At 53.2% G+C, this 13022-nt stretch overlaps 1 protein-coding gene across 1 annotated transcript; it reads right to left on the bottom strand.

Moving 5' to 3' along the window:
• Window positions 1-160: 160 nt before the first annotated feature.
• Window positions 161-12279, bottom strand: DHX16 (DEAH-box helicase 16). The gene is made up of 20 exons (XM_081522826.1): window positions 11918-12279; window positions 10546-10796; window positions 10287-10449; window positions 9935-9991; window positions 7658-7912; window positions 7268-7471; window positions 6997-7188; window positions 6281-6391; window positions 5992-6107; window positions 5292-5502; window positions 5006-5104; window positions 4748-4900; window positions 3214-3354; window positions 2855-3017; window positions 2642-2760; window positions 2462-2529; window positions 1595-1757; window positions 1333-1494; window positions 907-1080; window positions 161-388 (listed from the first exon to the last, which is right to left on the bottom strand). Exons 1-20 carry the CDS (start codon window positions 12122-12124, stop codon window positions 260-262), a joined length of 3138 nt encoding a protein of 1045 aa, XP_081378952.1. The 5' UTR covers window positions 12125-12279; the 3' UTR covers window positions 161-259.
• Between the last annotated feature and the right edge of the window lie 743 nt (window positions 12280-13022).

The raw sequence follows: 13022 nt of genomic DNA, 5'->3' as shown, positions 1-13022 counted from the left end.
GTCACTTTTTTCTGAATCTCAAAAGTTCCCCATGGAATTTCCCTGGTGGTCCAGGGGTTAGGACTTCGCAGTTTTCACTGCTGAGGACAAGGGTTCAATCCCTGGTCGGGGAACTAAGATCCCACAAGCCGAGTGGCCAAAAAAAAAAGTTCCCTATAGCTTTACTCTAAAAATATTTTTATTAATAGATATTAAATAAGGTACAGAAGGAAAAGGAGCTGGTGTTAGGTTCTGATTGTTCTGTTATGTCCCCTGCTCTTCACCCTAGCTCTTCCCGTGTTTTGCCTATTTTTTTTGGCATTTTCTTAGCATGGGGATCTTCTAGCTCCTTGGCCTTGTAATAGTGGGGCGCCACCTCAAGAAGCCAACTGCTCTCAATCTCTAGTACCTGCAAGAGGAGAGAAAAAAAAATCAGCAAGATTCTCTTGTTCAACCTAGATTCTGACATGTGTGTAATTTTTAAAAAGGTTCTCTTCTTTCCCCTTTGACTGCAGGGCAAGGGAAATGGGTATCTGACTCTAATACTCTAGATCCCAACACACTGTTGTATGTTGTTCAAGAGCACAAGTAAGCTAATCCTAAACAAAAGCCGAAACCTAAAGACTAAAATACACTCAGGACAAAGGCCACACCTGCTTTGTTCACCTTATCACTGCAGCCCCTGAAGCACTGAGACAATGCATTCAGCACTTAGTGAATGAACAGACAGTTCTCAGATCTTAGCAGATGCTGAGACAGCTGTTAGAATGGATGTCTTTCTATCTTATCCTCTATCTCATCCTACCTTAAACCAAGTTGTCTTCCTCTTTCTCTGCCAGTCCCAGGAATCTGAACATGGGTTTTTCACATGCCAGGATACCATCTCCCACACAATCCACCTGCCTGGGCAGGGCAAGGTGCCCTCACCTGTCTCATGAACTCTTTGGTGGTCAAGACAAGTTCATGGTAGAGCAGCCAACGTGGCTGTTCCTCAAAGAGGGAAGAGTTTGGATGAATGAACACCGTCTGCTGCTGTTTCACTGTGCGGTAGCCGCTGCGAGTCAACCGTGCTGTGTGATAGAAGTAGCCAGCAGTGATGGCCTGGAAGCAGGCAGGAAAGGAAGTCAATGGGAAAGGCTGACATCCAGGGACCCTCAGCACTCGCTACCTTTTTAGTGCAGGCTTTTGGAGAATTAGGAAGGTAAGGACTTCCAGTGTCCAAGGAAGAAAGCAGAAGGGGAACCCACCTTCCACAGGGAAAGGGGCACGTTCTCAGGTCACTGGCCCCTGACAAGCTTGCTCCTCAGGAGATAATGGGTGGACGGCAGGAGACTAGACTATGGAAATGCTGACCTTTCGGACACGGATGTAGTCCCCTTGGCAGGAACTGAGACCAACTTCCACACGTTCCAAGAGCCCCTCCAGCTGCTCCCGCACATCCCGGGCTCGGCGCATGGATCTGAACTGAACAAAGTTCTCATAGCACCACTGGGAAGAGTAACCACTCTCAGCCCACTGTGAAGAGAGATGGAGGAAAGAAGTGGGTGTTAAGTTTATACAGCAGGATCAGAGTCCCCTGTGCCCTCCTCATTCCCATTCACCCAAGCCCAGGGACCTGTGTATAAACGTTCAGCAGAACCAGGTGGTCTCCACCAGGGAGGAAGAAGTTGACCCGAGCGTTGTCAGCATGGACAACCTTGTCCTTGGGTCGGTAGAAGATGGAGTTGTTGACAGAGAGCATGGCAGCCACTGTCAGGATCTCCTCTGAACAGCTGTACCTGGGCAGGAAGGGAGAAACATGAGAGCTCAAAGCAAGACACAGAGGAACAGACCCGGTGAAGAGGAAAGGGACTGCGGTGGGATGGATGTCCTCACGTGGGGACTGCAGGCTGAGCTGACAGCTACAAATCAGAGAGTAGACTGCTTTTGGTGGCAGGGGCAGCAGGATGGGGGTCCAGGAGGTGAGGTCAGGTTGTAGATTAAACAGTAACAGGAGAGACGTGCAGGGAGGCAGGGGCAGGAAAACGTCATGAGGGTTCTGCAGTAAGAAGGTGTGCATTATAGCAATTCCTTTAAGTTCATGTAATGACCTTTAACTTCAACCACAGCTAAGGAATGGTATTAAAAAGTGGTCCCCCCACAGCTGCATCTAAATGCTCTAGTCTGAAACCATAGGAGAAAGTAAGTCTCCAAACCAGCCCTCCCTCAGCACTCCCCACAGATAAAAAGTCTTCCACTTTTGTTCATGCCCCCAAATTTTCTACATTCTTGGCTATCTCACCCATTTGATATCATAACCAAAGACAGGACAGTGTCTTTCTGACCCTTGTGGACCTCAAAAGGGCAATAAGAGTTATCCAACCACTTGTTGGTTAAAGAATAATGTGGTGGAGAGAAAAAGGAAGCTCAGAAGATGGCCCCAGAGACAGAAGCAGGCATGGCCAGTGTGTGTGCCGGGGGCCTGGCTAAGTCAAGGGCTTACTTCTCAGAGGCCAGGATCATTTTAGACAGCATGGGGTCCACAGGCAGCTCTGCCATCTTTCGACCAGACTAAGGAGAGGAAAGAGAGAGTTGAGGCCACTCCTCCCTCAGGTGTCCCTCTGCCCCACGAGGGGTCACCCCAGCCTTCCTCCCACCCCAGCCCACTCCCCTCCCACCTCACCGTGGTGAGCTCCCCAAGGTGGTTGAGGGCTCCTAGAGCATACAGCTGCTCCAGAGCCAGCAGCAGGGTCTCGTACGGCGGGGGGTCCAGGAAATCAAAGTGCATTAGGTCATGGATCCCTGGAGAAGGATGGGCAGGGTTAGGACAGAGTCCTTCCCAGGACCAGTGACGGCAGCCCCACCCTCCCCTCTCAGGACTGGGGAGCCCAGTCACCTAAGCTCTTGAGCAGCAACACGACGTTGCCCAGGCTGGTCCTCTGAATCTCGGGCACCGTGGTTTCCTCCAGCTCGTGCTGGTAAGCCCAGGCGGTATACAGGCGGAAGCACTTCCCCGCAGCCACCCGACCCGCCCGGCCAGCTCGCTGATTGGCGGAAGCCTGGAAAGAAAGGACCGTCTGTCAGACCCATTGACAGTCTGGTGATGGAGAAGAGAAAGGGTGGTATTTCTGCAAGAAATCTGGGAGGGTGTGGGTGTGGACTGCTAATCCCCCTGCTCTGAGCCGTCCCCGCTGCTTCTGAGTTGGCCTGTTCTCCCCCTCGCCCCATGGAGACCCCACTCCGGCCCAGGCCCACCTTGCTGCAGGGTGTGACAGTGAGCGATTCCATGCCCGTGCGGGGGTTGTAGCTCTTCTGCTTACAGAACCCTGGATCCAGCACGTAAATGATGCCCTCGATGGTGAGCGAGGTCTCGGCAATGTTGGTTGCCACAACCACCTGAATGAGACGATGTGGGGTTACCCAGAAACTCCACCCACCTAGTTACCCAGAAGAAGTTATTCTGGAAGATAAGGAGTGGACAAACAGGGGCAAAGGAGCAGGAGCTGAAGCAATCTGTGGCCAAGGTCAAGAGAGGGGAACAGACCAGCAGAAAGGGGAGACGTGGGGATATCAGCCGGGCATAACAAGAAAAGGAAAGGAAGAGGGTTCAGGGGTTTTTTTCAGAAATGGGAGTTGAGAGTGTAAGGCTCCTGCCCCATCTTCCCCACTGTCGCTTTCATAATCACCTTCATACGTTAGCTCCTAACATAAACCCCCTGATGAGTCTTGCTGCTCTACTCCTGCCCCTGGTTACGCCGCATCCAGAAAGGTCCTTTTAAAACGTGAGCCTCTTGCATCACTCCCTGCATCCTTCAGTGGTTCCCATCCTACCTGACAATCACAGTCAAGCTCTTTTAGGCCCCAAGTTCTCCAGCCCCTGGCTACCCTTCCATTGTCATCTCTGAGCACCAGGGCTGCACCCCTGCTCTCACACCCATCCTCCTCGCGCTATTCCCTCCACTTGGCGTGCTCTTCTTCCGGCTCAGATGTCAGCCTGGCACCCTCCCTCGCCTGGCTGAGGCTTCAGCTTCACTCTCACCTCATCAGACAGGGGGTGTCCCTACACCCTAAGGAAAATACCTTCCTGCCATTCCTCCCCGACTCCCCTGGATGCACACTGTACCTCTTCAGAGCCTTTGTCACAAATTGACATTATGTATTTATGTGTTCATTATTTCCTAACCTCTGTTAATCTAAACTCTCTGAGGCTAGAGACTTTGTTTAGTTCATCACTGTATCCTCATCCCTTAGAACAGTTCCCGGGAAGTGGGAGGAGCTCTGTAAATATTTGTGGAAAGTTACATCTTTGCTCACAATCCTTTGATGACCACTCACTGGTCCGAAGTCCACACTCTTCCTCCTGCCATCAAACGCTCTAACCGCCATCCCAAGTTGTTTTCAGGTGGTCTCCCCTTACTTTGCCATGTGAGCCTTCCACTAAGCCTGCTAGATTACTCTGACCTCAAACACCCCTTAGGCCTTCCTCCGATACTCCCCCAGCATCTTCCTTAAAGGTCCAGTTCAAATCCTGCCTCCTGGCACACCCACAGCCTCCCTTCTCATTGCATCTCTGCCACACTCACTTTCTGGATCATGCATTTGACTATCTCTCTGTCCCTGCCGTTGTCACCCTCTCACTCCAGCTCCAGCAGGGAGGGGCTGGCTGACTGCCACCCAGCCTCGCAGCTGTGCCCAGGACACACCTTGCACAGGGCATGCGCACTCTTTCCTTTTCGCTACTAATTGCATGAACCATAGGGGCTGATGAATGTGGGCTTCTCCAACCAACCTTCCGTGCCCCCGGGGGCGTGGGCTGGAAGATCCGCGCCTGCATGTCGGAAGGCAGGTTGGCATAAATGGGCAGCACCAGGAGCTCCCGGATCTTGGAGCCCAGGCGGCGGCAGCGATCCTGGAGCATCTCGCAGGCAGCCTCGATCTCCTCCTGGATTTGAGTCGGGAGAGCAGCACAGGACCCAGAGTCATGCAGGGCCGACCCACCAGCCAGTCTTCCCCGGGATGCATACACCACCCCTCCCCGACATCACACCTGTCCTGTCAGGAACACCAGGATGTCCCCAGGGGGCTGAGTCACATGGATCTGCAGCACGGACACCACACAGGCCTCCAGGTAGTCCGCCTCCGGAGCCTGGTCAGGAGGATGCGGGGTCATAGGAGGGCCACCTGCTGCAGCAAACCCCTTCCTCTTCTCCCAGCTCGACATACACTTTATCCTGGTTCCCCTCAGGACTCTCATCCCATTCTTCCCCCCAAGGATAATCTCCTCCAAGGCTCTGCTGCCTTCACACTTAAGCCCACCCTCCCTGAGGGGGCACCTTGGTATAGAAGATGTCAACTGGAAACCTGCGTCCAGGGATTCGGAAGATGGGGGCATCATCGAAGAAGGTGGAAAAGCGGGCCGTGTCCAGTGTGGCTGAAGCCACCAGGACCTTGAGCTCAGGTCGGAACCGCGCAACGTCCTTGATCAACCCAAAGAGAATGTCTGTGTGCAGGGTCCGTTCGTGGGCCTCATCCACCATTACCACACTGGGGAAGCAACGGGGGCAGCAGTGAGCTGGGGGGGGGCTGGGCACTTGGGCCCCCAGAGGAGAGAAACAGAAGAAAGCAAAGAGCCAAAGGGTGAACGTGGGAGGAGGGGGCTCCAAGAAGAGGCCAATCATCCCAGTTAAGACAGACAACAGAAAGTTAGAGAAGGAGGGGGCTTGTGAGTCTACAGCATCTCCCAGCCCGGGCAGACAATAGCACCCATGATCTAACCCTAACTCTCTGGGCCCATCTCAGTTCTAGGACAGTTAAAACCATAAAGATTCACGACCTGGTGGATAAGTCAGAGGAGAAGACAATGGTCAAACTGGCTGTTGGAAGTGAGAAAACAGGGTGGGAAGGAAGGAGAGAAGAGCCAGAGATGAAAAGATATGATAAAGGAAGGTGCTGAAGGTCAGGAGAGCAGCAGACCGGAGGAAGACGAGGGTGGGCGGCTCCCCTTCCCGTGGGAGCTGGGGGACCTATGCGGACCTGTAACTTGCAAGGTCAGGCTCAGAGAGAAACTCCCGGAGAAGCATCCCATCCGTCATGTAGCGCAGGACGGTTCGCTCTGACGTACAGTCCTCGAAGCGGATGCTGTAGCCGACCTGTCGAGGGGTCCAGGAGTGATGGACAGTTGAGCTGGTGCTCCCGCGAGGGAGGGCCAAGGGACAAGGGCGAGCATCTGGACAGGTGCGGGGCAGGGGGAGCCTGTGGGCGGTGGAAGCTGAATCCCAGACCCGAGGGGCTCCCTGCCACCCTCAGTCCCCACAGGTCTCACCTCATTGCCAAGCTTCACACCCATCTCCCGGGCCACTCGGGCAGCCACGCTCATGGCCGCCACTCTCCGGGGCTGGGTACAGGCGACCTTCATACCCTTCTTTGTGTAACCCTGCATGACAAGAAGAAAGAGGAGGCTTTCCCCTTGCTAAATATGCAATTCAGAGAAGTTGGAAATGCAGGCCAGGGCAGCAGGAATGGAGGAACCGACAGAAGCTGAAAACCAGACAAGGATCAACAGGATGGCAGACCTGGAGCTCCCAAAGAGTCCTCACCCAGCCCTGGCAGTCCCAGCCCGCTGGGTCATCAGGTTTAAGGCTCTGCGAGATGTAAGCTGGAAAAGGACTGACCAGCTGGGTAGACTCCAAAGCAAAGGGAACAAAGGAAGACACAAAAGTAGGCGAAGTCTTTTCACTCCTCATTCCCTGGCCCTGCAGAGGCCAGGCTGGTGGAGTGCGGGGTCCATGTTCACACCCATGTGCCATCTATCCATCTACACCTCCTGACAATGTGAAGGCACAGAACGCCTCCCAGGCATGGACCCCCTGGCATGAAGTGAGAACGGAAGAGTGTGGTCCTTCCTTTCAAGAACCTCACCACTGAGCAGAAAAGACTACAGGAGTGAGATGAAAAGGGAAAGCTATGACATAAAACCCCACGAAAAGGAGCTGCCACGACAGCGCTGGTCAGTGGCAACTGAGGGCATGGCTGCCGTACCTCCTCAAAGAGGTACTGCGGGATCTGGGTGGTCTTGCCCGAGCCCGTCTCGCCTTCGATGATGAGGACCTGATGATTAGCAATAGCGGCCAGGAGCTCCTCGCGGAATGGGAACACAGGAAGGCTGCGGCGGACGGCCTGGATGGATTCCTTCTGCTGGGCCTGAGTGGGGGCGGGCGGTGCTGATGGCTCCTGAGGAGGGGACAGAGGGCCATGAGCATCAGGGCCAGCACCGGCCTCCTCAGGACGTCCCAGAGCCCCCCACCCTCACCTCATCGCCCTGGAGCTGAGTGGCCCGGACAAACTCGATGGTCTCCTCCTCCTCCAGCACCAGCTGATACTTGGGCTCCTGGGAGGCAGCATCTCGGGCCCCAAACTTCAGGGATGCTGCCCCAAGCCGGGCCTCCTCCCAGCGCCGCTGCTCCTCCCCAGGGGCACCGGACTCTTCCTCCACTAGATCCACCGTGCGTGCAGGCTACAGAGACAGGGGGACGTAGAGACAGAGCCGCCCTCTCTGCCCAGGGCCCCCTCCCCAGCCGCTACCCGCACCCACAGAGAAAGGCAAGACAAGGGAGGGCCCGCCAAGCCGCCGCCCAAGTCCCGAAGCCTTCCCTCCCCTCCGCTCAGGCACCTGGGCTGAAGCGGCGACCCCTCGCCTCACCTGTCCTCGGGTCTCCTCGGGCATGTGGTAGCGGTTGGTGGCCTCCAGTTTCTCCTGCTCCCCAGCCGCCCGGTACTCCCGGGCGAGATCCCGCACGCGCCGCTTGTACCTGAGCTCCCGGCGCTCGTGTCGGCTCAGCTCCACGTCCCCAAAGAGGAACTCTTCGTCCGCCAGCTCGGCCTCCAGGTCTTCAAGCTTCTCTCGCTCTCGCTTGGCCAAGTACTCTCGGCGGGATTTCTTCCTCAGCTCAGGGACCTGGGTCAGGCCAGGGCAGTCAGAGCCTCCTCTCTCTAGAAGAGTGACCCCTTTCCCCTATCCCCCTAAGAGGGACAACCTCCTGGGCAGGCCGGCCCGGGGACCTAAAGATGTGTCCTCCACTGTCCTTCCCTTTTCACTGAACAACCTGACTAACGAGGAGCCTGACGAAGGGCCCACACGCTGCCTTCCAGCAGCTCAGACGGGCCTTCCAGGCAGCCTCACCATCTTTGCCAACATCGATTCACCAGGATGATTATGTGTGTATTTTATATTCTACCCTTGCTATTTTATTTGACTCAGTGAAAAGGGGGAAAACATGATGGCTGATGCCACGATGTGGAGGCAGAGGTCTCAAACTGAAAACAACTGAGACAATCAGAAACCACCAGGTGCCCTTCCCTTGGGGGCCCTGAGTGAACTGGGCTGACCAAAAAGTTCATTAGGGTTTTTCTGTAACATCTTATGGAAAAAACTTGAATGAACTTTTTGGCCAACTCGATACTTAATTGCTTGGTTTTTTTTTTGTTCCATGATATACTAAAATGGAGTTTATATTCATGACTTGATCTGAGTACCACAATCGAACTCTCCTTCGGCCTGACAGGCACACTGCTGGACAGTACCCGCGCCCTGCACCCTCTGCCATGTGATGTACATACCACCACCCAAGAGGCGCGCTGCTACAGCTGTTTAATTTGAATTTAAGCAAGCTATAAGACCCAATTTCAACTTTAAAGTAAGCACTGGGACAGAACTTAACACCACAAGATAAGGATCAGATAAATCCAGAATGTAGGACATGGTGTACAAGATGAGACAGAAAGCAAGAGAGAAGGGGCAAATGAAACAAGCTGAAGAGACCTCACACTCAAATGCAAGGCATGAAACGTGGCTGGATTTCAGTTTGGAAAAAGCAGTCATTAAAGACATTTTGGGATAACTGAGAAAATTTTACTGTGGGCAGATTCTTAGCTGATACATGAGAATCATCTTCTTGGGTGTGACGGTGGCACTGTGTAAGAATGTCTTCAGGCACCACGTACATGCTGATGGGATAAAATGCCACAATGTCTAAAACTTTTATATGGTTCAAAAAGGACCAAAAAAGCTGCCATTCACGCAATCACTGAAAATACTGCACATGGTATTAGCAATTTTTTAATCCAAACAGTCTGGATGGATGTTGTTATGCTATTCTTTTAACTTTTCCTATTAGTGAAAATTATGAAAATTTTCATAATTGAAAAAGGAAAGAAAAGTTCAAGAAAGTAAAAATACTACATCAGCACCAAGAGACATCTCAGTCTACATCTCAGTGGCTACAGTCACTTTCTGGGATGTGACCTGAGGTGGATATGTCAGGGGAGACTTGATGGCCACTAGGGCATTGTTAAGACACCAAGAGCCTCGAAATTCTTTGGGGAAATCTAAATGTGACTTACACGGGAAGTCCAGGGCTTCAGAAAACTGCAACCCTACCAAGGCTCCCCTCATAACAAGTCCAATTCATGAATCAGAAGGGCTCAGTCCTTGTGCAGTGAGAAAACCAACTCTGAAAATCAATGGGCGATCACAAGGCCTGGGGGGGTGTCGGGGAGGGGTGGTGGAGTGTGTGAGAGAGTTGGGAAATGGAGGGATTAGACGGGAGGAAGGTATCTGGAGATGGTGTGCACAAGCTCAGCGGTCAGCACATCCCTGGGCAGTATGACCCTGCATTGCCCCTGTCCTCCAGCCAGCCCCTTGACCTTCTAGCTGCCTTTTGAGTACATCTCTTTAAGTTCCAGGACAGGGAAAATCTATACTTCCCTCACTAACATACAGTCTGATCTGATCCTAAGGAGTCAGATCAGACTGACTTCCCACTACAGTTTAAGTCCACCCTTAGCTGGCCCCTCAACCAGAGACCCAACACCCCCCACCCCAGCAGCCCCACCAAACGTCCTCTGCATCTTTCCTCCCTAGCCCTAACCACTCCATCAGGAAGTCTTTCCCTTTGTCTTCCTGGGTACAGGGACTCACCATGGCTTTCCGGTCTTCCTCAGCCATCTTGAGGCGCTTCTGAGCCTCTTCATAAGCCTAGGAGAAGAAGGCAAGAGTGGTCAAAGTCCCCACGCCCACAGCCATTCCCGTTCTAGAATCACAAGGATCATTCAGATGTTCCCTAGCACAAAGAAATGTCCCCCCTTCACTGAGGAATCTCTGTGGTTACAGGTTCAGCAGAGAGCCACCTTAGCCCAAAGACCCAAAGAGATGACCAGACCACTGGAGGCGGCCCCTCATCTTCCCAGAGATCACTATCTGCGGTCACACCCAACCTCAGACTGGATCCAGGGGTCTGCCTGGGGACTGATGGAACGTGCTGCTCACACACCTTCTTGTCTGACCGCTCCAGGACGTTGCGAGTCCGATCCTTGTCCCGCTGCCGAACCCGCTCGGCAAACGCATCGCGTTCCTCCAGGTCCTGAAGGCGCTCTCGCTCTGTCCGCTCCCACTCATCCTCCGACTCGGGCTTTTCCGTCTGCTCTTTCCTCTCCCTGTAGCCCAGCCCGGAGGATTAACTAAGGGCACTCAGAGGCTTACCGTCCCATCACCCACCTGCCTCATCCTCTCACCCCCTACTTCTGACTTACCCTGTCTTCCTCTTTCCTTTCTCAGAAACTTGTTCCTCCTCCTCTTCTTCCTCTTCCTCCTCACGTTTCTTCCTGAGGTGTTTCCGTTTTTTCCGCTTCTTCTGGACACTGCTCCCGGCCCTGCCCACAGTCTCCTCGCTGCTCTCCTCACTGTCCTCCAACAACATATAAGAGCGGTTCTTTTCCAGCAGGGCTCGAGCTTCTCGCTCAGCTGCCCGAGCTGGCTTTTCCACCACTGCCTTCCGTGGGACCTGTCGAGAGAGACAGAGGAGAAGTCAAGGGTATGTGAGCAACTCTCGATCTCTGCCCACCTACTCTGCCCAGTTCCTAATTTAAGGAGTAACTGATCTTAAGCCAGCTGTCATTCTCTCTCTTCCCCAAGGCTTCACACCATGTCCATCAGCCTGAATGGGGTCTCTCAGCTTCTAAGCCTATCCCATGCACCCTCTGCTAGGTACTAGGGATATAGGGATAAAGAGACAAAACTTCCTGCCCTCACGGAGTTTACATTCTCACACCCAATTCTCAACTGCTCAGCCTCTGTTCTCCCCGATGACTAAGTCATTCCTACCCAAGGACTGGACAAGGATTGTCCAGATTGTTTTGCTGAGCCCTGTCACGGGCCGGCACTGTACCAGCCTCCAGCTTCCAGAAATACCCTGGTGAATGGATTAACACAGAGCTCCTACCCTCACATCAAGTACATTCTAACCTCATCTTTCACCAAGTGCATATAGGACAGCCACACCAGGTTATCTGCCATTCTCTGAACAAGTTCAACACTTTTAGTCTTACTATATAATTTCTGAGCTCTTGTTCTGCAGGGTACAATTAGATGGTATGAATACATAGACAAAAAACAGTCTTGTCTTCCAGGAGCTCACCTTTACACCTTTACTATTCCCCTTTCTCTACCCAACAAATTCCAGAGAATTTTGGGGCCTGCTTTTCTCGATCACAGCTACAACATTTCTACCCTCCCACAACACTGCCCACACATCTCTTCTACAGCCTCACTCTTCGAAGGGTGGGCAACACCCAGCATTACCCAGAAACTTATTAGATTTGTTAGAAATGAAGAAACCATCCCAGACCTACCGAATCGGAACCCTCATTTTAACAAAAGCCTTGGAAGAATCCTAAACCTGTTTGAGAAACGCTGCCCTATAGCCCCTTAAGCCCTCCTCAATCTTCTCCACGGAAGTCGTCGTCCAGGCCGAAAGTGATAACTGCTTGCAAACTGAGCTTAAGTCTCCGTTGGACAGTTAGCCCAAGTAAGCCCAAACTCCGTTGGACAAGTAACCTGCGGGCCCCGCCCTTGCTCCACCCACTCTCCCGCCGCTCCCACGCCCGGTCCCGCCTCTCCCAGCACCTTGTTCCAGAGTCTCAGGGCGAAGTCCCGGGCCGGCCCACTGAGGTCCAGGGTATCGGTGTCTCGCAAGCGCTGCACGAACTCCTCTGCCGAGGCACAGCGCTGCGCGGTACCGATCAGGAACTGGGCCACATGCCGCTCGCTCAGTCCCAGCACCGAGTGCAGCTCGTCTTGCACCCAGCGCTCCAGCCCCGCCGGTGTCGCCATGGCGACACACGCTCTCTATTCCCGGCCCTGAAAGTGTCTCCAGCTGCCACGTCGGCGGCCGGGCGGGTCGGAGGCCTAGAGCCCCGGGATGGAGCCTCTGCTCCAGAATGGAGCTGCCTTAGAACATGCGAGTTCGGTTTCAGATAGTCCAAAGCAATCGTCCCGGACCGCGGGGGCCGGAAGTGGCTGCTCTTTTCCGGCCTACGCACTACGGTGGCCGAGCGAGTTCAAATCTCGCGGAATTATACGCGAAGCTCGGAATAAAACATTTTCATTTTTTCCCCTACTTAGTTTTCTCTGTCTCCCTCTGTTGGTCGTTCTTGAGTATTACACTCACTCATTTCATTCAACTATATTGAGAGCCTGATGTGATGTGCCTGGTGGCTCAGACGGTAAAGAATCTGCCTACAATGAGGGAGACCTGGGTTCGATCTCTGGGTGAGGGAGACCTGCTGGAGGAGTAAATGGTAGCTCACCCCAGTATTCTTGCCTAGAGAATTCTATGGACAGAGGAACCTGGCCGACTACAGTCCATGGGGTCACAAAGAGTCGGACATGACTGAGCAACCAACACTTTCAGTGTGTGCCAGGCACAGTTTTAGTACCCAGGGATATAGCAAAGAACAAATCAGAAACAAATCCCTTACCAAATTTACAGTGGCAGAGGGTTGGGGGTGGGGACCAGCCTGCCAGAGACAAGATACATAAAAATATAAAATGCTAAGTTATATGGAGCCAAAAATAATGCATGGTGTGTGTGTGTGTGCATGCGCTTGTGGGGTGGGGAGTTCAGATTAGAAGATCAGGTCCGTGCTTGTTACAGATCAACTGATTAGGAGTGACCTTTGCTAGGACAGGTACCTTCTGCAAGAAGTGAAAACAGGTTAGACTTAATCAA

Source organism: Giraffa tippelskirchi, chromosome 8 (assembly GCF_054371585.1).
Source record: "Giraffa tippelskirchi isolate mGirTip1 chromosome 8, T2T-mGirTip1v1.2.pri, whole genome shotgun sequence".
NCBI classification, from domain to species: Eukaryota; Metazoa; Chordata; class Mammalia; order Artiodactyla; family Giraffidae; genus Giraffa; species Giraffa tippelskirchi.
Note: the sequence above shows the minus strand (reverse complement) of the source record. Positions and strands in the feature narration are given on the sequence as shown.